The sequence below is a fragment of the Triplophysa dalaica genome, chromosome 25 (genome assembly GCF_015846415.1).
Source record: "Triplophysa dalaica isolate WHDGS20190420 chromosome 25, ASM1584641v1, whole genome shotgun sequence".
Taxonomy (NCBI): domain Eukaryota; kingdom Metazoa; phylum Chordata; class Actinopteri; order Cypriniformes; family Nemacheilidae; genus Triplophysa; species Triplophysa dalaica.
The window spans coordinates 12,730,005-12,753,911 of NC_079566.1; the positions used below are offsets into that span (position 1 = coordinate 12,730,005).

The window sequence follows — 23,907 nt, forward strand, 5'->3', positions numbered from 1 at the left end:
TTATCTCATAGATTCCGGAGGGGTGTCATCTCCAAAGCTTTATTTTTCGCTCACTGTCTTCACTATCCAGACTCTGAGTAGATGGTTGAGTCATTCTGTCTCTTCTATTCATTTATAACTCTCTCCGTTTGACTCACTGCATCCGAAATACCTGATCCTCTGCCCGCCCAATACAAACACAACACAATCCACCGTGAGTCTCTATCCAAAACACAACCAACCCAAAAACATCTTTATTTCCCATCCTCTGGTTGCTCAAATTCATTCTCTTCCCTTCATTTTATTATTCTGTGCTTTTTCCATTAAACCTGATTGTCTGTACACCCACACAGTGATTTGAGATCAGCCATAGTCGCAGGGCTCAGATAACATTGTTATATTGGATTATCTTTGGGAACATGTGCTGGGAATCAAAATAAGTTTTGCGGGGCTTAAAGGTGTTTCCAGGAGTAAAAATAGATCAAAGCGGTGAGAACATTTATTTTTAATAGCACTACATGGATTCCTCTGCTCTGCTACATTTTATAAAAAACTTGTTTGTAAGAATATGTGTGTATTTATTTACATTTATTCATTTGGCAGACGCATTTATCCAAAGCGACTTATCTAGCATATAAAACATTTTTCAACATGTACACCATACAACGTAAACTTCAGGATCATTTAAAAATACCACAGTTTTACCATTTGGCATTTCAAACATTCTTTGGTGAAATATTCCATGAGGCCTAAATCTGTGCATTGGTTCGGCAATAGGTGATGTTGAGCAATTTAGCAAATTTTTTCATACTTTAAATAACCATCATCTTCTGAAAATGCACAATTCTAAGGTGTCCACTGCACTACTTTCACACGTGGATTGATACGCAGTGTGTGCCGCGCATTCTGTCACTGTGGCGGAAGGATTGTGAAGCAGACCGAGCGCGTCGGTTCATCATCTCGCCGTTGTGATTCAGCTCGAGACGCTTCATAATCTCCTGTATGTTTGCTTCTACCATTATATCAAAGGCAGCCACACGAACAACCAATGCAGCTTGGCCCATTCTTTATGTTTTTCTTCATGTAGACCCAGCCTAGTGCATACTTGTATATGAGAACTGCAAGTGTATTTAGCTTTAATTTATCACATCTCTAGACGTCCATTAGAAAAGGGTCGTCAAATAAGCGCTTTATTTCTTCGCTCCAGCTTAACGTTTCATAGACGCAACAGCGACTGACGGCTCCAAGATGGGGGTAAGAATATCCGCTTTACGTTTTGAATGGTTTTCACACTCACATCTCTGCTTAGACCTTTTTTTGAGCATGAATTATACGCGTCTAATTATATGTTGCATTTAACATGCGAATGTACAGTCACCGGTTATTTCATGTGTTGGCATTGATCGCTATTGCAATGGCAAGCAAATGTTTATTGGTTAGTCTTAGGGCATCGTAACTCGAATACCCTTTACGTCTTTGACATTGTGAGATAACGATGCTCGGTCGTTTGGTAGTCGCGTCAGGTCGGACCACATCGGATGCTTCTGCATCGGCACCGGTGCGTCATGATGCAGTTTAAAAAAAAACAGGAAACCTGGCTGTGAATTTAAATCAATCAGTTGGCATAATTTTTATAAACGACGTTATGTGTTTGCCACTGAGCCTTTACAAATGCTAAATATTCTCGTGAGATTGATGCGTAAAGGCGCGCTGAGATAAGCGCGCATAGGCTCCCAGTGGGCAATTGATGTTAAATAGACATCAAATTGACGTCAAACATCGGCATCAAAGAATTGGTCAAAAATGCAAATCAAATCGATGTCAAAATTTGACATCAAATTGACATCAAATTTTGACGTTAATTTGATTAGCAATTTCTTTTACATTTTTTAACATATTGATGCCCTATTCTAGACCAATAAATAATGAAACAACAGTACTTAATGTAAGACATGTTTTATTAAATACAATCAGCTACAATTCCAGAAATTTAAAATGTTCTTAAACCACTAATAAATATAAAATCCTCCTTGAATTACATTTAAATTAATATATAAATATTAAGTGATCTGGAAAAAGCCATCACATGACAAAATTGTACATATTACAGGTTTTGATATCATATGAAAGCTCTCAAGCCCTTTCCATTTGTTAAAAACATTTACATTTACGTGTAGTCATTTAGCAGATGCTTTTATCCAAAGCGACTTACAGTGCACTTATTACAGGGACAATCCCCCTTGAGCAACACACTGGTGGTGGCTACTAGGATAGAACCAGCAACCTTTTGATTTACCAGTTCAGTGGTTTAACCCACTAGACCACCCACTCCATAAAAACAATTTGTAAATTAAATAAAAACAGTTTTGGAAAGGGCTTAATAGCTTTCATATGATACTAAAACCAGTATTTTTTATTTCACCATGTGATGGGTTTTCCTAGATCATATCCCAAATGAACAAAAATAATTTTGATAAACAATTGGCTTAAGGCCTACTTATTCAGAATCCTTCTTCAGCCCTGAGCCATCCATATTCATTGTTGACATCAATTTGTTTGTAAGAATTCTGAAAAAAAAGACAACCATATCAGTATTCAATGATTGTTAAGATTGTTGAACAATACAACTAAGTGACCAGAACAGCTGAGAAGTTTTCCTTTGAGCACAGTAACACAAATGGTCATTGAACCAGCTTTTGGTACCTTTAGTAGTGTGGGCTGGTCCTGCTTGACACAGTGGACCATCTACCAGGACATTTTAGAACACTTCATCAGTGTGTATCAAATTATGAATTATAATTATGGGTATGTTTCGCTTTGTCGCATAGCATCGGTAAAGAGATTCAAATGAGGGCATTTTTATTTTATCCGAATATTAATTGCAAAACTAACATTACTCACTGACATTTCTAAATCGTTAACTCAACGTTACACGCTTAATGGATCGCACATTAACATTACCTCAGAAATCTTCACGGTACTTCTGGCGGGATATTTCAATTCACCAGATTCTAATATATCGCCAAGTCATATATTTCATCAAAACACAATCTTCTAGGTTTTCAAAGTTACCCAATATAACGTATTTTTTATTCCATGAGATGTTTATTACTCACCTGATAAAAAGCGACAACCTTCTCCAATGCTTCGACCGCATAGCAAACACTGGCCTCTACGCAAGACGTGATGACGTACGTTTCAACGGTCAACGTAGTAAATCCTCCAAATATTTTTATAAATTTTATATTTTTACGTGTATGTATAAAATAATATGTTATACTACATTTGCATCAAATTTCACACAAAAAATAAATTAATTGTTGTAGTCCATTCACTAACTTCAGCTGCTGAGAAACCCGGAAATGTGAAATAGGCCATGGCGCCGTCTACAGGTGGTATTAAGAAATACATAAGACAGATAATAAATGGGCATTGTAGGCCCAACATTTTTCATAATAAAATTAATGATTAATTAATGATTATTAATAAAAATTAAGGAAAAATAAAAATTTATAAAAAATAATAAAAAAGTTATAAGAGTTTTTTGACTAAAATGAACATGAAGTTGTAATACTGTAAAAATGGTACATACATTATAAGGTATTACAATTTTATGAGTATTTTCAATTACAGCAATGTTTTTCTAATTTTACAGTAATATAATATCACTGTAAATAACAAAAATAAGGATACATAATACTTTATGTGGGGTTACAGCAAAAATGCTGCTTTTGTTTTTAATATTTTAAATTGTAATTACATCTGAATGTATTATTGGCAAATCAGTATATTTTCTTGTAAAATTTAACAATCACTGTTTCCTTTTATTTCAGCATGAGTATTTACATACTTTTAAAAAAAGTGTTTTTTACCACAGAAGTTACAGCAGTCCACTTTCATGTACAAATCCAACAACTGCTTCAAAAGATGTGACAAATAGATGCATTTTGAGGGGCCAGTTAGAAGAAAAATGCTATTTCAACTGGATTTACATTGATGTCAATATGATGTCAATACAACATCAAATGAATGCCTATAATGCAACGTTGATTTGACGTCATTTCAATGTCAAACATATTGGGCTATACTTACATTAACCAATTTCAGTATGGGATAAACCTCATATTTTCACCTCATTAAAAACCTTGAAGAATTTAATGTATGATTTGAATTTGAAATGATGTGGTGCACCATCTTGATCAAATCTTGTCTGAAATTTGACATCAAATTGACATCGAGGTGCCCGCTGGGCTGTTCATATAATAAACTATTATGGAACACAATTGTTAATCTTTCTTGTTTAAAAGTTGCTTTAATGCCTATGCACTATATGCGTCTGCGATGATCTTCCATGACTGCACGTCAGAAACAGAGTCTGAGGAGAATTTCTATCAGTCCCCTAAATGAAAAGGCGTTAACCACAGATGGGGCGGGGGCGCCCGGATTTGGGTTGGCTGCATCTGGACTCCTTCCGCATCGACCTAACATAAACTTGTTAGGAGTCGAAGAAATGCATTAGGTCAAAAATCGAACCGAATTGGTCAAACGAACCGCAAACATCTGCGTCAAATTGGATGTCTGCAGGTCCCATTCATGTATTTGCGGTAACGTGTCAGAGTTAGCGTCACACCAGACGCCTTCGAGTCGTGTTATTTTGCGACCTTGCAGAGACCCGGAACGCTCATCTGAATCCTTATCAAGAGAGACAAATTGTACCAGTTGATCTGAAAATAAATGGTGATGCTGTGACGCACGCGCAGCCGTATGGGAGGCGCAAGGCCATCACTCCCTTCAATCGAAGATTGATTTTTGTGGCCTATATATAAACTGCATAGCGGTTAAAATGTCGTTGTAACCTGCTGACGTCCATCGTGATGTCCGGAGCTGTCACCGCGACTGTGTCAAACCGCAAGCGGATCAATGAGAGTGGAAATTCCCGAACATGGATAGCGATTGGTCCATTATTCGCGACGAGGGCGGGAGGGCGGGGTCGAATTCAGACGCACTTTTGATGGATTGGTCTGGAGCCAATCGATCAATAGAGACTGTATGGTTGGCAAGATGGAGACTACCCGTTTCGAAGGGCTCATCAAATGCCCTAAGCCCTTCAAATTGTTCTCCCTCCTGAGTGAGAGCTTTAAAGGGTCAAAGGGTGTAGGGGACCAAATGACTGTTTCTTGAAGTGCCCTTCTGCCTCCTCATCCGACGCCCATAAGGAGGCAGCGGCACCACGCAAAGAATCTGTGCAATGAATCATGGGAGCCCTAAGTGACCAACAGTTGCACCCTTCCAATTCCTTTATTATGAAGGGCCCTTGAAGTAGCCAGTTATAAACACTTCGATTGGGAACGAACCTTCAGTACGGCGGCCATGATTGTTGTCACTCCGATGGGCCCTCGGAGGGCGATATATTTCCCAGTTGGAATGCAGGGTGTGTGTGTAGGGGTTAGTGGTTGGCAACAGCAAGTGTTTACCTGCTGTCACCTTGAGAAGACATTGTGGCTCAGGTGCACTGGTTGTAGGCACTACCAGATAAAAGTTTTCGGGTGGGTTTGTTCTCACACTACATTTTGCAATTTTGATAGTACACATGTACGTAAACTGTCTATAACGTTCTGTATGCATAAAATATCCAAATAACCTACTACAAAGGTGGACCGGCATTGTTTACATTTCGAATGTGGGTTGGTAGCAGACACAAGAAGAAAATCAATTGAACAGGTTAGGGCAGGTCGTCGATGAAGAAATAGGAGGCAGTCACCTGGTGTCACCTTTTGTAAAGCAGGGAACCTCTCGTAGGAGGCTCAGGTGTGTGAAGTTGTCAGCAATTAGTATGATGTGAGTGTTTTTTGGAGGGCGACTCTGATACCTTTGGGACTGGAGCCTGTCTGAAGGTTTCAAGGGCACGGCAGGTGTTAAGAATAGCAGAGGTGTCTTGGGGATGCGGTGCGTGACGGGCCATTAAATCTCCTTCAGTGATTGTATTTGAGCATTTTGTGATGTCTTCCACCATTTCGGTTTGAGAAAAGATCATCTTAATCACAGATTTCACTTGCAAAACCAATTTGTATGTTGCATGATTGTGGCATCGCACATTAGACACCCTGTTGGGTTTATGTGTGTGTTCGATGAGACTGTGGCTGCTGGAGGATAATGTCTTATTATAGCTGGCTGTGTAATGGACATGGTCAATAACACATTCTCACTGGGCGATGTTTGCACATGTGTGCGAGGGAAGCACACAGTCGAGAATAATCTCCCGAGGTCAGATGAAGCCCAGTTTGCAGACAGGCTACCGGTCAATTTGCTGTAGATGCCAGCATGATGTCATATCCTGTGGGACCCTCAAGGTCAGCCAGAAAGCTGATTTGATTGGCCCTCAAATGTCGATAGCATCAGTTTGTTCCCTCTCAAGGTTGGTTTCTTACAGTATTTGTTTAGCCGATCACAGCGACCGGGGTTTGACCGCCGTATGTCTGGTGCAATAGAGCTCCATGTACTGAAACTATCGAAAGCCAAGGATTATGATGTTTTGTCTGCAAGGTATTTAACTGCCCTAAAAAAAATGACTTTCTTGCTTAGTATTTTGTCTCGTTTTCTAGTACAAATGTCTAAAAATTCTTTAATCAAGATGCAATTTCTTGTGAGCAAAATGAGAAAATAAGTCTTGAAAAAGTAAAATAAAGACATTTCAGTGAATTTTGGCTTAAACAAGCCAAGAAATGGGATAAGAAAAATAATCTTGAATTTAGTGACTTCAATTTTAATTCAAGATTCTTTGTCTTACCCCATTTTAAGCGCAAATTCAATGAAATTTCATATGTTTTGTCTAAAAACAAGACTTATTTTCTCATGTTGCTTTATCGAGAAAATTCATCTTGATTCAAGAATGTTTTTGACATCCGTACTGGAAAGCGAGACAAAAATACTAAGTAAGAAAGTCATTTTTTGCCGTGTGTGTTCAGTTTAAGATTAGTTTATATATGAGAAGTGAGATAAAAGTTGCAAAGTAAATAGAATCTCAAAAACCGCTCATATTTCACTCATTACTTCTCATTATTGAAATGCAATTTCTTCGACTATCATCGTAAATTATAGTAATACAGTAGAAATCCTAAAAAGACAGATTCAAATATGGATGATAATGGATTTTCAGTCTTGACTTGTTGATGTCCACAGAGTAGTGCAGCATAAATCAAACGCCCACAACACTTTTATCATAATTTCATCATTCCTAGTGCTATGTGATACACTTTAAAATTGAATTATCCATTTGGCTTATGAGATCATGGGCCTCTTGTAAGCTTTCTATCTTTTGTGCATTTTAAGTGATGTAATATTGTTTTTTCAGTTTACACTTTAGCTAGATTTCTTTTAGGGATATTCCTTTCTAATGCACATTGTTAATGCACTATAGTGTCAACACTACACAGTGTGTCTCCATCACCTCAAGGTCATTAGATTAAGACTCGGACAGGGATATAAAGTCAATCTCAGATGCAAAAAAATTATCTTAAGATATGTGTTCCCAAACCCATACCCGTATTAATTCTGTCATAATTTATCCACCCCTTGTGTCATTCAATTGCATTTGGTCGTTATTTAAAGGGACAGTACAGCCAAAAGTAAAAGTTCTGCCATCATTTACACATTCTTTGTTCTGATTACAACAGAGAAATATATTTGGAAGAATGCTTATAACCAAACAGTTCTTGGCCACCATTGACTACCATAGGAAAAATTGCATAAAGTGCCCCAGAATTATTTTCTTTCTTACATTCTTCAAAATATCGTCTTTTGTGTCAAACAACATTGAACAAACAAATGTATACAGAATTGGGACAACTTGAGTTGTGTAAATAAGGACAAAACTTTCATTTTGTGAATTCGTAAATCTTGAATTTAACGGCTGAACTTGGATGTTATGAATGTTATTCAATCTGACAATGTCCTGCGTATTTGTTTAAGGTGGAGAAACTATAATGTTCTTGAAACCCTTGTTCTTGTTTGATGTCGGGGTCATGATGACTGAGTGTCCACAAGAGCGCACAAGGATGTTTTATGAATGACAATACAGCGAGGACACAGTGTACTGTTTATAAGGCCGCTCTATCTCATACTGTTGATGTACAGGATGTTTGATATGAAATAGCAGGTGAATGAGGGTAAGACAATAACAAGAGTATATAATCTGTTAATAGTAGCATTTAAATGTATGAATATGTGAAATAATGGAGAGAGAGAGAGAGAGAGAGAGAGCAGGATTACGTTTGTTCAGTAGGTTAATCCAAATGGTAGTAAACAGTCTTAATCCTACATCACTATCTCACCCAGACGATATAAAGAGGAAACCCTTTACAGATGGTCAAACTGTTTTAGCACACAGGCACAAGGACTCCACAAACTTGGTCTTTTTGCCATTTGTTTTATTTAAGCTTTCAATAAACTTTAAAAATATATTCAACATTATAGTTTTTTTCAGCTTGGAGCTGAACTATATTAACTAACATTATTTATTGTTTGTGATTTCATAGCATTATTTATTATTTAGCATTTATTATTTATAACATTTTTTATTATTATTTTATAATAATATTGATTATCATTCATGTTCTATTTAAAGCAAAACATTAAAACATGAGTACTACTAATGGTGTTTTGTTTATGGTTAATTTGAGGAAAAATTGTTTTTGTTTAATTGAGTTTACATTTATCATACATCTATTGAGCTGAGTTTTGGATTGAAAACCATGCAAGGAAATAAAAGCGCAAGCTATTTATCTTGCATTTGTTCATAAAAATTGAGTACAGAAAGAAAATAAATCATTTCAATCCATCTGGTTTAAATGTCATTATGTAATAACCATTACGCTTCTTTTTTTATATATTTATTCAGTTCTTCGAAAATCACAGTATCAGAGACATTTTATGCATCACCCATTAAAGTCTTTATGTCCTTATGTGTCGTGATGGTGGATTTGACCGTAATGCCTCGTCGGGTTTGCAAGCTAAAATAGGTCACACATGGGACATCAGATGATAACACATCAATGAAAAGCGTGGAATTAGGCGCAGTGGACCACCGTTAATGGATCTCACGCACACCGCCATCCATGTCCTGCACGGGGTTCCTGGTTAAGCTTTGCCGTTTCAAAGATATTCAGAGTTATGGATGAGATATTATCTGACTGGCATTGACATATTTTCCTGTACTGCAACGGCTTGCAGTGATGCATGAGCCTCCTGCGTTTTTATTGCATGAAAGTGCCAGCGTGATCCTGCATTAGACCTGAACAGTATATCCAAATGATCAGAGTTCTGCAGTTGTGCGTAATGCAATGTCCTGCAGTTACATATATTACATTTTTAGTTCGATGCAGATAGAGACCGCCACACGGATGTATAGCTTGAGTGCATGTGTGTGCTTTGACATGTGGAAAAATGAATGAGAGATGTATATGTTGGTTTTAGAATTTCAGCTTTTAAAGAGAACATGATAGCCCAATTTGATTTTACGAACGTTTCCAAAAGCACTATTTAGCAACCTATTGCATAATGCATTTTTCTTCACAGTTCAAAGCAGCATGTGTTTTTATAGTCTTTGATTTAGTAACTTGAATCTGCTTGTGGAATCGTTTTTGTGCAACTTACTTACGGAGTCTAAAATCTTTCATATTCAGTATGGGCGGTCGGACAGTTACCGCGTGGCGACCACGCAGGACAAGGATGAAAAGGAGTCACCCAAGAAGAAGGGGGGAAAAGATTTGGATGACCTGAAGAAAGAAGTACCACTGGTAAGACAGACACACAGGCACATTAAAACATGGTTCAATGTGAAGCGATTTACATAACATTTATGGCAAAATCTCAAATGATCTCTTCAGACATGCGATCATCAGATCATCTTTTTCCATTTCAAGAATCTTACAGAAAAAGTAACATAATGTACTCAAATGATCTGGTCCTTGTGATGGTGTGTCTTTATTGCCCCCCATCTGTTATTCATGCAATGTTAGACTCATTGACAATAAAGACTTTTTTACTGCGCAGATTGACATTAGTGTTTTTTTCCAGACAGAACATAAGATGTCGATTGAGGAAGTGTGCCGGAAGTACAACACTGACATTGTGCAGGTGAGTCTCTCAGACCGGGAGTGCAAAGCCAGATCAGACCTTTTAATAAGATTATAATATATCATGTTACACAGATAAAGCTTTTAATATTCTGCTATTTATTAAATGCTTGTCGAAAACAGCAACAGACTAATTCAATTCTCAGACATCCGGAAGTATTGTGTGAGCAACATGTTCTCCATCTTAAAGAAACAGTTCACCTGACAGCCGTGGAAAAAGCGGCCATTTGTAAATTATCTTTAGTTTTTCTGAATTTACTATTTGTGGGAATGCAGTTAAGTAAAAAATTTTGTTTCATTCTATGAACTGCTACAAATATTTTAAAATGTCAAACAAGATGTTGGATTTTATTAAAATTGACACTGGACTGGAATGACAAGATAAAATCAAGAAATGCTGATTTGATTAAAAATGTGTAATGATTTCTTAACTTTATCTTGTAAAGTACATGTCAAAAAATTGGTATTCATTCGAAATGTTGCAATATTTATGATCACACTTTAAACAGGGCTAACCTGATGTCCAGGCAGGTGTGTGATAAGTTACCATCGCCCTCTAGTGGCAATGCAGTGTCGGTGTGAATTTCACAGGATCACTGAAACGATCCCCTCTGTCTCCTTCTTTTCTCTGACTCTTATTCCTTCTAAAGGGTCTGACTAACGCTAAAGCTGCGGAGTATCTCGCTCGTGATGGACCCAACGCTCTCACCCCACCCCCCACCACCCCGGAATGGATCAAATTCTGCCGACAGCTCTTTGGAGGCTTCTCCGTCCTGCTGTGGATCGGAGCTATCCTCTGCTTTCTGGCCTACGCCATCCAGGCTGCCACGGAGGACGAGCCTGCCGGAGACAATGTGAGAACTCGCACGTGCACATTGCATATCATTACAATGCCACATTAGATGGAAGGTCAGATAGGTGAACTTTAATGGATAATAAACAAAGGCAGAGGACAGTTCTGATGTCAGGAGGACATTAAACAAATAACATGAGAGATGGGAAATGAGAGAATTTGACATATCCTGTAATCTCATTCATTTGTATTTATAGACTTATTTGAAATTACTAATAAAGTCAACAGCTTTCTAGTATAATAATTATTTTTTCTTTATTAACATATGATATCTGTATAAACATATTGGTGGATTTTACCAAAATAGTTCCAGTTTGGATTAAAAATAGCACACAAAAGGACTCAACCCACATGGATGAACGACACATATCTTTTGTCAATCTAGTGTGAATTTCTGGATGCTAACTTGCTCTTCGTTCATCTCTTTTCTCCAGTTGTATCTTGGTATCGTGCTGTCTGCTGTGGTCATCATCACCGGCTGCTTCTCCTACTTCCAGGAGGCCAAGAGCTCAAAGATCATGGAGTCTTTCAAGAACATGGTTCCCCAGGTACAGAACACAACCTCCTATAATCTAATGCAAGCAAGATTACACAATAGAATCTGGAGTGACTACACTTTCACTTTGATGTGTGACCACAATCTAGTCCTAATATACCCTGAATCAAATTTAAAAGGAACACAAACAGTTTGTTTTGAATGTACATATTATACAGGTGCATGCATTTTTATAGCTTTAGATTTCTCCCCTTTAAGGAACGATAGACACGATATAAACCTAAACAAACAACATTAGTGAAGCATTTAAATAATCTTAATCTCCTGTTTGCTTCTCTTCTCATAATCCTCATTATCTCCTTCTGTTGAGACGCTGAACCCTCATGAGTTTATTAATCCTGCTCTAATCTCTCGTTGCCCTCACAAATCCTAACAGGTTATAACTTGTGTGCGTCTTTGATCCCACAGCAAGCTTTAGTGATCCGTGAAGGAGAGAAGCTGCAGATCAACGCTGAGGAGGTGGTGGGCGGAGATCTGGTGGAGGTGAAGGGAGGAGACAGGATCCCTGCTGATCTCAGAGTCGTCTCCGCTCACGGATGCAAGGTACCTACACACCCACGCAGCCTGTTTATCATATAGATAGAGTACATGTTATAGATAAATACGCAGATTGATTGAGCTGGATTTTTGTTATACAAAACGCTCACATTATAATGAATACTTTTGATCATTTTCTAGGTTGACAACTCCTCCCTGACCGGCGAATCAGAGCCCCAGACCAGGTCACCCGACTGCACCCATGACAACCCTCTGGAAACCCGCAACATCGCCTTCTTCTCCACCAACTGTGTTGAGGGTACGGTTGCCATGACAGCTGCATCGCTGATCCATTTTGTCTCCATGCTGTCTCCTGCACTCCATTATCTTTCATATATATTTTCGTTTTTTATAAACTCACTCTCTCCGATCGATTCTCGATTTTCAGTTTACCCTTATCCATCTATTCTTCCTTGTCATTTATGCCAAAAAACTGCCACAGTGGAAAGATTTTGTCATGACAACGGGCTCTCACTTTTTCGCTGCCCACACGATTGCTCACACTCCACACATTTCTATTTTTCTGGCACGCTTTATTTGATCTAGCTCTTACAGAACAACTGAATTACGTAGCAAGGGTAAACACCGGCATGGGTATTTTACAATGGCAGTCAATTTCTACTCCTCAGCGTTTCATAATTTGATCATTAAAGATCACTCTGTTTTATAGTCAAAATGCTTGTAAACATCACCATTAACAAATCCAACTGATTTATCATTATAATGAAATGTGTTTGATCACAGGTTTCATATGTGACCGGCATTCCCCTGTTGAAATGCAACCGTCTCAGCACGTCACTTGAGTGATGCTGTTATGATAAGTTGTGAGTGGTTGCATATGTCCAGAGCAGTGTGCTGGATGCTCTTTCGTGACTCAGACAATGCTCTACAGATGGTTGTGGCCAGAAGGGATACAGCTACCTCCACTGGGCATGCGCACTTCAATACCGCATACTTTTAGTCATGTTGACAACAGTTTATTAAAAAATAAATATTATTGTAGGTTTACGCTTGGGGTAGGTTTATGCATTAGCTCATGTCATTTATTGTAATTTTATGCCGAGGTTTCGCATCACTTCTGGTCATAGCTTCCTGTATACCTTCTAGCCCAACCCCTACAGAGTTGTGCTCCACTATAAGTCTCTTCTTCCCCCTTGTGGTAGATTGAGAGGTCTACACCTATGTTTGTCTTTCATAGCCCGAATGCACAAAGTGCTTCATGAATGGACTGACCTGGAATATAATACCAAGAAATCTAATTTAAAGCTAAAATGGATGTCAAGGTTAAAGTAAAAAGTAGGAAAAATCCAAATGATATACCAGTAAATGCCCTGCGATGGGTTGGCACTCCATCCAGGGTGTATCCTGCCTTGATGCCCGATGACTCCTGAGATAGGCACAGGCTCCCCGTGACCCGAGGTAGTTCGGATAAGCGGAAGAAAATGGAATGGAATGGAATATACCAGTAAATGAATATAGTCGCAGAAAAAAATAAGAGAGCATTTAAAAGATAAGATTCAGTTTTTCTGAATTTAATATTATAGGCTTATTTTTAGGTAAAATTAACGTTTTTGTTTCTACTTAAAAACATCTTCCAAATTTTAAATAAAAATATTGTTTCTATTTATGTATTTGGAGAAAATGAAAACTGGACAAATAGGTAAAAATAACAGAAGAGATGCTCTTAATTTTTTTAAACCTGAAAAGAAAAGTACATATTCACTTTTAAGCAATACACCAGTAATATGTCTATATGTATTTAGGAAAAGTTCAATACTTATATTTTATGTGATAACCTGTTGATTTTTCATGTGTCTTGTCGTTCTGTCAGTCTTTCACATTGCTATTGAATGCCTTTATGTCACTCCTGAGGTTTGATTTTGTTGAAATTCAACAGACACTGAACTGGAATGGACACAATACATATAGAAATGCTGATTAATGAATATTTTGAAAGGTCTCTCTTATAGTTGTTTTGTCAGAAACCTATTAAGTAAGAGCTTATATAAAAGAGTTGGAATTAATCGATTAATAAATATCCCATATATCATAAATACATAATCTATGAAAGTCTTGTATCCTTTTACTTGTAATTTACATGTTCTGTTTGTCTAACAGTAAAATTTGAACAGCATCACGCGATGCTGTCACCATAGTAACCGTTCCTCTTGTGCAGGTACCGCTCGTGGGATTGTCGTCTGCACCGGCGATCGCACCGTCATGGGCCGCATCGCTACTCTGACCTCTGGCCTTGAGACGGGAAAGACCCCCATCGCCAAGGAGATCGAGCACTTCATTCAAATCATCACAGGCGTGGCCGTCTTCCTGGGCGTGTCCTTCTTCATCCTGTCAATCGTCCTGGGCTACAGCTGGCTGGAGGCCGTCATCTTCCTCATCGGAATCATCGTCGCCAACGTCCCCGAAGGACTGCTGGCCACCGTGACTGTGAGCATACTGTGTTCCTCATCCTTATACTCCTTGTGTTCTTTTTAGTGTGTCGTGTGAATTTTGTATGTGTGTTCTCGTTGGTGTTGTTCTCTCTATGTGTGTTGTTATTCATGAGAATTTGTGAGTTTATGTGTGCTACTGTCATTTTTTGTCAACGGGCGTGTTTGGAATGGAACATTAATGTGCTGCTTACTACTTTTTGTAGATAATAGTGTGTTAAACAGTCTGCAGACAGCAGCATCATTATGCAATGTTGCCAGCCGGATTCGGTCACAGGGTTCAGGCTTCGATTCGGTGCTCATGCAGAGCTGTAGTATAACCAGTATCGCATTCCAAACACGCGTGTCTGTATACTGTGCGTATCTGTTACCTGTACTTACCTGTGTAAAGCTGTGAAGTTGTGTATTGATCAGTGTAACTGTGTCGTGGCTTCTCGTCTGTGATGATGTGTCAGTAAAGGCTCAAGTAGTATAACTATATTCCCTCTAACCGTCTGTATCTGTGACGCCGACTCTGTTTCTGTCTCTGTGTTTTTCTCTTTCCTGTGTTCTTTTACAGACACTGACTGTTGAAAGCCTAGGCCAATATGACAATCTGAGAAAGTATAACTCTGTGTTATCTCTAGTTGCCTGTGCAAGCTAGCGGCTGCCACATAGACTGGATTGGCACACTTTTAGATTGAGGCTCTCGCTGTGCTTGGCTGTGCATGGGGGCTAGCCTGCGCCCTCTGGCTGTGCCACAAAACTAAGGCCTGAAACATAATCTACGCATGTATGTGAACACACAGATTGTTATCTATAAAGATCTGTACGGAGGCTATTTATTATGCAGCACGATGGTGGGTTTTTAGAGATGAGGGGATGTCACGCAACCTGCCTATTTGACCTGTTTTGACATACATCTAAAGGCTAAAATACACAGCAAGACTTTTGCTCGGATTTTTAGTCTGGACATGTTGCAGAAAGTTTGTGCAGATTTGATCAGTTAGTGTGTTTCTATCTGAAACTTTCAAAAAGACTGCAAATGTATGATGTATAGTTTTAATGAAATCTGTTTAGATTTTAAAAGTCTTGTAGTGTATTCCAGTCATAAGTGAAAGATAAATTCACGTCTTATGTCCTTCAATACATGTTTGTGACTTTTTCTTCTGTGAAACACAAAAGGAGATATTTTAAGAAAAGTCTCTGTATTCTAAGTCTTTGTGTCCATACTATGGAAGGATGTGTTGTTTGGTTACCAACATTCTTCGAAATATCTTCTTTTGTGTTCTACAGAAGAAAGACAGTCATTCAAAAATAACATAAGTGTGAATACATGATCACAAAATTTGTTTTCGGCTGAACTGTCCCTTGACCGTCACGGTCAAGTGTGCTCAGTAGAATATGTTTCTCTATTTGTGCTTTGGGTTTTCTTTGCTGTCAGACCCTCATCTTTAAAAATCTGTTATATTAGTGCACGACACTGCATTGTGCCACGAAAACAACCTGTCGCATCACTAAGATTTTGCTTTGTTTTCTTTCCTTCCAATCTCTCACCCACGCGTTGTTTTCTCCGCTCCTCTGTTCGCGTCTATCTTTCTGTTTCTGGATCTCAGGTGTGTCTGACCCTCACGGCCAAGCGTATGGCTCGTAAGAACTGCCTGGTGAAGAACCTGGAGGCGGTGGAGACTCTGGGATCCACTTCCACCATCTGCTCCGATAAGACCGGCACGCTAACGCAGAACCGCATGACGGTGGCTCACATGTGGTTCGACAATCAGATTCACGAAGCAGACACCACTGAAGATCAGTCTGGTGGGTGGACAGACAGACGCATATCAAACAGACAGTGAACATTACATACAAAGCAATATTATTTAATAAAACATCAAATTTATGTCGAAAGGTACTGTACTGAACTGTGATCTCTGTCTGTATCAGGTGCATCTTTTGATAAGAGTTCAGGGACGTGGTTGTGTCTGGCCCGTGTGGCAGCACTGTGTAACCGGGCCGTGTTTAAGGCGGGTCAAGATGTTCTTCCAATCCAAAAGCGTGATGTCGCGGGCGACGCCTCTGAGTCTGCCCTCCTCAAGTGTATCGAGCTGTCCTGCGGCTCTGTCAAAGCCATGAGGGAGAAGTTCAAGAAAGTCGCCGAAATTCCCTTTAACTCCACCAACAAATACCAGGTTCCTTGTGAATATTTTACATCTCGTAAAACTTGCATTTACAAAGGAATGATGTCCTTCCATAATTCGAGCATCTAATGAGTTGGTTTAAAATCCATTCAATACAGATAATTTGTCTGTAAATGATGGCAATGGATGCTGAACAAACAAACAGCTCTTTAACAAAATATCCTGTCATTTAAACTCGTTCTCGTGTGTTTTTTCTACTTCAGCTGTCAGTACATGAGATGGATGATTCTAGCGAGAATCATTACCTTCTGGTGATGAAGGGGGCACCAGAGCGCATTCTGGACCGCTGCACCACCATCCTGCAACAGGGCAAAGAGCAGCCGATGGACGAGGAGCTGAAGGAAGCCTTCCAGAACGCTTACCTGGAACTGGGAGGACTGGGAGAAAGAGTGCTGGGTAAGAATGAGTTAGTTGTTTTAGTCAAATATGAGAAGAGTTTGAGTTTAAAATAAAATCAAAAATCATATTATTTATTATATTATCATGTTTTTTTGTGTTTTAATGTGTTAGTAAGCTTTTTTGTTATTATGGCTTAAATCAAAACAAACCAACTGTTATTAAAAAGCTTTTCTGCCAACATATCTCTTATTCTGTATATCATGACATTTTTGTCAATTTTTTTACAGTAGAAAAACTACTGTTAAACTTTCATTCTTTCGCTATATTACATTATGAGTGTCTTATGACTTTAACGGCTAGCACCTTGGCAGAACTGTTCAATTTTTTTATAATATTTAATGGACAATATTAATATAATCTCACACATTAAAGATCGCATAGAAACTTTAGATCCTTAAAACCTAAAAACAAAATTACATTTTTTATATTAAATAAAAAAAACCTGAAAAATAGCATTAGATTTTTACGACCCCTGTGCCCTCTCTAGGCCTCTACATGTCAATGCACGGGCAGGGTTTGGCCTGTGTGGCTTAAAAGATAATCAAGTACACCTGGGACATAGGTATGGGTGGAGAGGATTGGGTTGGTTATTATTTTAAGGTTATCACACGTTCTTTGTTTGCCCTTTTTTTTGTTTCTTTTCCTGATGCACCGACACAAGCATTGTATGTACTCAACGTTTATGTATTTTTTTCTTACGCTATACAAAACAATATTGTTATTTTTCATAAACAATAATTTGTTTAAAACTCTATTTCGTTGTCTGTCCCTCTTTTTATGTTACGGGCTTTAAGACTGTAACAAGAGCTACAAAACCTTAAAAATAACATCAGACACTCAATAACTAAAAAATGTTCAGAATCTAAAAATAAAACTTTGTTAAAATCATCAGAATAAAAAAACTTTAGAGCCTTAAAAAAACATTACTGCATCAAAACTGAAAAAATTAAAAAGTAACAACAAATAATTAACTTAAAAAACAGCTTTTCAAAGACTAAAAATATTACGCGCTTAAAATAAAAAAACTGATACTTTATGTAAAAATATTCAGATCATCTTTAAGGCCTAAAAAAAAATAGGCTCTTAAAACTAAAGAAACCATCAGATCATTATAAACATGACTGAAACTTGAACTAATGGGACTGTATCTCCTCCTTCCAGGTTTTTGCCACTTGTTACTGCCCAATGACAAGTACCCCAAAGGATTCGCCTTTGACACGGACGACGTTAACTTCATGACAGATAACCTGTGCTTCGTGGGTCTGATGTCTATGATTGACCCTCCTCGAGCAGCTGTACCCGACGCAGTGGGCAAATGTCGCTCAGCTGGTATCAAAGTCATTATGGTGACCGGTGACCATCCAATCACGGCCAAGGCCATCGCTAAAGGCGTCGGCATCATCTCTGAGGGGAACGAGACAGTGGAAGACATTGCCGCTCGGCTTAATATTCCTGTCAGTCAGGTCAACCCCAGGTAACAGATAACAACACACTGACTGGGTAGATAATATAATCCACACATATGTCGTCTTAAGTGAAAATATGAAATGAGAAAAAATTTGGTGCGCAATCACTACAAGATAATATAATATACAATCTTTTGATTTAGTCTTTTATTTATGTGGTGAACTTTCGTCTCATGCTGGTATGAGATTTCCTGTTTTCAATTCGAGGAATGAAGTTGAATCTGTTTTCTATCCGACATAAATGTGTTCTCAGGGACGCCAAAGCCTGCGTGATCCACGGATCAGACCTGAAAGATCTCTCGCAGGACCAGATGGATGACGTGCTGAAGAATCACACAGAGATTGTGTTCGCCAGAACCTCTCCACAGCAGAAACTCATCATCGTGGAGGGCTGCCAGAGACAGGTGCGCACACACACGCCTACCGGTACTTCTCACACATTTCTAAATGCATATACACTGTTAAAAATGCCCACGATAGACTTTACAATTCTTTGTGGAATCCAAATGTAATCCTACAGTGTCTGTGTTATCGAATGGAGATGGATTTTCTCAGTACTGAAATGTTTTTTGTGGGTTCTTAGGGTGCCATTGTGGCTGTGACCGGTGATGGAGTGAACGACTCTCCCGCTCTGAAGAAGGCAGACATCGGCGTTGCCATGGGAATCTCCGGATCAGACGTCTCAAAGCAGGCTGCGGACATGATCCTGCTGGATGACAACTTCGCATCAATCGTTACTGGAGTCGAGGAAGGTGAGAGAGATACGAAAACATTCTAGTTCATATTTTTACTTGAATTAAAACTTGTGGATTGAGATTTGGACGTAGGATTCATTGAGGTTGATGTTTCTTCGCAGGTCGTCTGATCTTTGATAACCTGAAGAAGTCCATCGCATACACCCTGACCAGCAACATTCCTGAGATCACTCCCTTCCTGTTCTTCATTTTGGTCAACATTCCTCTTCCTCTGGGAACCATCACCATCCTCTGCATCGATCTGGGTACTGACATGGTGAGGCACACACACTTCTCATTGACTTCTAAGTCTGAATGTGTTCTCAGTTCTTGATTATTCTAGATGATGTAGTTATAAGGCTTAGTTTTGTTGACTAAATGTCAATTTCCATCTCAGGTACCTGCAATCTCACTGGCTTATGAAGCAGCCGAGAGTGACATCATGAAGCGCCAGCCCCGTAACCCAGCCAGAGACAAGCTGGTCAATGAGCGTCTCATCAGCATCGCCTACGGACAGATCGGTTAGTGCAGCGCTACATATAAAAGTGTATTTTGTAAATGTGTCTGATTTTAATGAAGCACTGTAAAAAGAAAAGTGACAGCTCACTATCTGTCTCCTGTTTGTGTGTTTGTGTATGTAGGCATGATTCAAGCCCTCGGAGGATTTTTCAGCTATTTCGTAATTCTGGCTGAGAATGGCTTTCTTCCCAGTGTGCTGGTGGGCATCCGGCTAAACTGGGACGATCGCTCTAACAATGACCTGGAGGACAGCTACGGACAGCAGTGGGTATGTTACATAAATGCCTAAATTACACTCCGTCAGATAATATAATCTACACATCACTTTGATTTCACTTTAAGAAATTTTGAGAGGCAATTCATATTTTCAAAAAGTCTGTAATCTATTTTAGCTGTTGATATAGTTTTTCTTACATTTATTGACATTATGAAGGGTGAAGATATATTATTAGGGTCCCAGTGAAATAAACATTTTAAATTCTTATTTTTTCATGAAATATTGCACCGTTTATAGTAAACAGCATATCAATGTGGGTCATTTTCTATTTTTAAATTAATAATCCTCAAAACCTGACAATGCACTTCCCCCCTGAATTGACTATCCATCTCAAATGACGTAAATTAGACGGCTTGGGCGGAGCATCCTCCCCTTCAACTCTCTATATATTTATACATTCTAAATACACTACAGTACATTTTGTAAAAAGTTTCAAGTCAATTGACCTATAAGGCATTTGTTGAAATGTTCTGTTGACAAAATATATTCAACACACTACATACATGTCTGTTAATACAAGACTTAAACTTTACTTAATAAAAATAGTTTTTTGAACTACAATGAATAATGGAGAAAAAGCCCAGAATACATGGGAACTCCTTTAATACGGTTTTATAAGCATCTCAGGATCTCAAGAAAACAAATGACAAAAAAGGCTGACTACCCTAAAGATGCCGAAATAAAACTGATTTAGAAAAGTTTTAGTCACAAAATGTATATTCTACAATGAGGGAAAAACATTAATGAAGTTAAAAAGGTAACGGGAGTCTAACCTTTGAGTAAAATAATCTCTCTCTTTCAGACATACGAGCAGAGGAAGATCGTGGAGTTCACCTGCCACACCGCCTTCTTTGTCAGTATCGTGGTTGTGCAGTGGGCTGATGTGATCATCTGCAAAACACGCCGCAATTCAGTGTTCCAGCAGGGCATGAAGTCAGTATCTTTGTGCTAACAGATATTAAAGCCAATACCATTGATCTTTATATAGTTTTGTCTGCTTTTCACTTTTCTCTAATGTTTTGCTTGTTTATTGTAGGAATAAAATCCTGATCTTTGGTCTGTTTGAGGAGACGGCCCTCGCAGCATTACTGTCCTACTGCCCCGGCATGGACGTGGCTCTTAGGATGTACCCTCTGAAGTGAGCACTACTGACATTCTGACGAAACATTATGAAACACACGCAACCTTTGCAGAGAGATTACTGCATCTCTGATGTGTGTTTGCCTTTCCCTTGACTGAACGTCTGTTTATTTCTCGTGTCTTCACACAGGCCCAGCTGGTGGTTCTGTGCGTTCCCTTACAGCTTCTTAATCTTTGTTTACGATGAGATTCGGAAACTGATTCTGCGTCGGAACCCAGGAGGTACAATATTATTACATCACACATGCACGTTGAGAAATACATTTATCATTTTTGGTATCTATTGATTCTTAATATATCGCTTCTTTCCTTCTTTCTTTCTTTCTTGTGCACTCCAGGTTGGGTGGAAAGAGAGACATACTACTGAATTGTCAAATATTTCGCTCATCCATTCATTTCCTCACCTTCTCTTCCTGCGTCTTTCTCTCTGTCTCTCTCTCTTTCTTCATCTTAATCTGTCCAGCACTTACCATGAGACAACCAACACAGAAGCAACTACGTTACTTCATCCATACTGAAAATGCGAATGAGAGGACCAGCACCCGAGGAAAACAAACTAATCCTCCTTTTTTTTGTTTTATGCCCGAAGACTACAGCTTAAAATCTGCCAGTATCTCCGTCGAGAGGTTTACCGATAACTGTTAAACACACTGTTAGCATGTGCACACGCACGGCTTTTGTAATGGATTTCATAACATCTCTCAAAACCCGGCAGCTGTATTTAGATTCCGTCACGGCCTACAGGGACTTCTGTATAAACACTGCCACGATGTCTCTCTGGTACAAATCCTTTTCCATCCTCTCGGATGCAAACAAATACCCCATTTGTTTCATTTCCATCAGCTCGCTGTCGCCCTCTTCTGGGGAAAAAGAATCAAGACACCTGCACCCGGCTCAACCACATTTGATGCCCCATCGTTGTTGTTCAAGTGTTGTTTTTACGAACCATCCATAATGTTTTTCTATTTTTTTATGTCAGAAGCGTGTCTGAGAGCTGCTCATTTTTCTCAGACATGAGAAAGCACACTGCCACTCTTTCACTCTCTCTTTATATATATATATCTCTCTCCCTCTCTCCGTCCCCCTTTATCCTGCACTGCCCCCCCCCCTCCACCTGTCCGTCTCCGTCCGTTTGTCTTTTTGTGAACGATGTGATTAAACCTTCCTCCTCTCCCCCGCCCGCCCGCTCCGTTACCCTGTTTTCCTTCTACCCCTGTTAAAAAAAGAAAATACAATCTTTCTGTGTCCTTAGAAAAAGAGATTTCACTCTGATTTCATTGATTAAATGAGTGCAGATAAAAAAACGGAGTTAAAGCAATGTAACAATACGTGAAAAAACAGCAAAAAATGAAATAAAAAGATGGAACTCTCTTTAATCAGCTTGGCGTCAGTTTGTTTGATGTGTTTGAGGTCCTGCATGAAATCTTGTATATTCATTAATATTACATTTTGGTTTAGTAAATACCTTTTTCGGGTCTTTGCTTTGAACAATATTTAGTCATGTTTCATATAATAAAAAAATAAAGTCAACAAATGCTTTTGCAGAAATGAATCTCACTGTAGGAGATATTTCTCCCTATTGTTTGCAATCCCCGTTACGAAATTTCATTACAATATTGTAGTGTTAAAAACTATTCTTTCCAAAACTCATGATTTTTTATCAATACAAGAATTGGTTTAACTTCAGTTTAACATAATAAACTTTGATGTATAATTAATTTACTGTTTTTCCACATTGCAGTAATGAGAATTTGACCGAAGGTGGTAGACAATATAGATGCTTCTCATAAAATAATTTCACGAAAATCATATCAACATTTAACTTGAAATCACGTACTAATAATGTTGTAACATTTTTTATTTCGAGGAAGTTTCATTTTTCAATAATGTTTCAAAAACAGGAGGTGGTGATTTACTGTAGATTGTATTTCCTGCACAAAATAAATAAATAAAATAAAATTGCTTTTTCACACACACATATCACCTGGAGGTGTGGGTCACCCCAATAAATGAGTGTCTGCACACACAGATAAAGACTAACGGCCATTATAACTGCTTATATATTTAAACAGGCTGTATATATATATATATATATATACTGTAACACACACTCAGTACATTGTGTGAGTGTGTGTCTGCATGTGCGTGCATGCAGATATGTATTTACACACACAGTTTGTGTTTTTATACAAGAAAAGAGCGAAAGAAAAATTCGGGCTGCAGTAAAGTCTTTGATGAATTCCCTGGTTACATTCAGCCGCTGTTTCATTTTGATGATGAAGAGGTGCACACATACACACGCCCGTGAACAACACACACACAAAACCACACCTAAAAACAGAATTACAAACATGCCTTGAAGCCAACTCTCCAAAATAACAGAAATATGGCTCCTCATTATGATACACACACACACAACACTCCCCTTGTCAGCTGTCCTGCCTGCTTTAATCTTTCTGCTCAATGCAGACCCCAATCTCTCTCTCTCACTCTCTCTCTCGCCCCCCTTTCCCCCTCTCTCTCTCTCGCGCTCCACTGTTCTGTGTGATAGAATATCGATCGCTTGCCTCGTCTCAGCAGAAAGGGGGAAGGGAGGGGGCAATGGTCAGATGTGCTCCAAGGTTGTCTCCTTGGCAACTGCTGGATAGGTCACAGGGTTGCCATGGTGCCTAGGTCGTCAGGGTCATGGGGTG

At 38.8% G+C, this 23,907-nt stretch overlaps 1 protein-coding gene across 1 annotated transcript; it reads left to right on the plus strand.

Moving 5' to 3' along the window:
* The first annotated feature begins 920 nt into the window (after positions 1-920).
* Positions 921-22,590, plus strand: atp1a3a (ATPase Na+/K+ transporting subunit alpha 3a). Its single transcript, XM_056740861.1, has 21 exons — positions 921-1,233; positions 9,660-9,773; positions 10,054-10,113; positions 10,763-10,966; positions 11,400-11,513; positions 11,930-12,064; positions 12,200-12,317; positions 14,235-14,503; positions 16,101-16,299; positions 16,426-16,670; positions 16,883-17,075; positions 18,240-18,552; positions 18,798-18,948; positions 19,128-19,296; positions 19,401-19,555; positions 19,676-19,799; positions 19,920-20,065; positions 20,877-21,007; positions 21,111-21,212; positions 21,345-21,436; positions 21,553-22,590. The coding sequence occupies exons 1-21, from the start codon at positions 1,228-1,230 to the stop codon at positions 21,579-21,581; spliced, it is 3,069 nt and encodes a 1,022-aa protein (XP_056596839.1). The 5' UTR covers positions 921-1,227; the 3' UTR covers positions 21,582-22,590.
* The last annotated feature ends 1,317 nt before the right edge of the window (positions 22,591-23,907 follow it).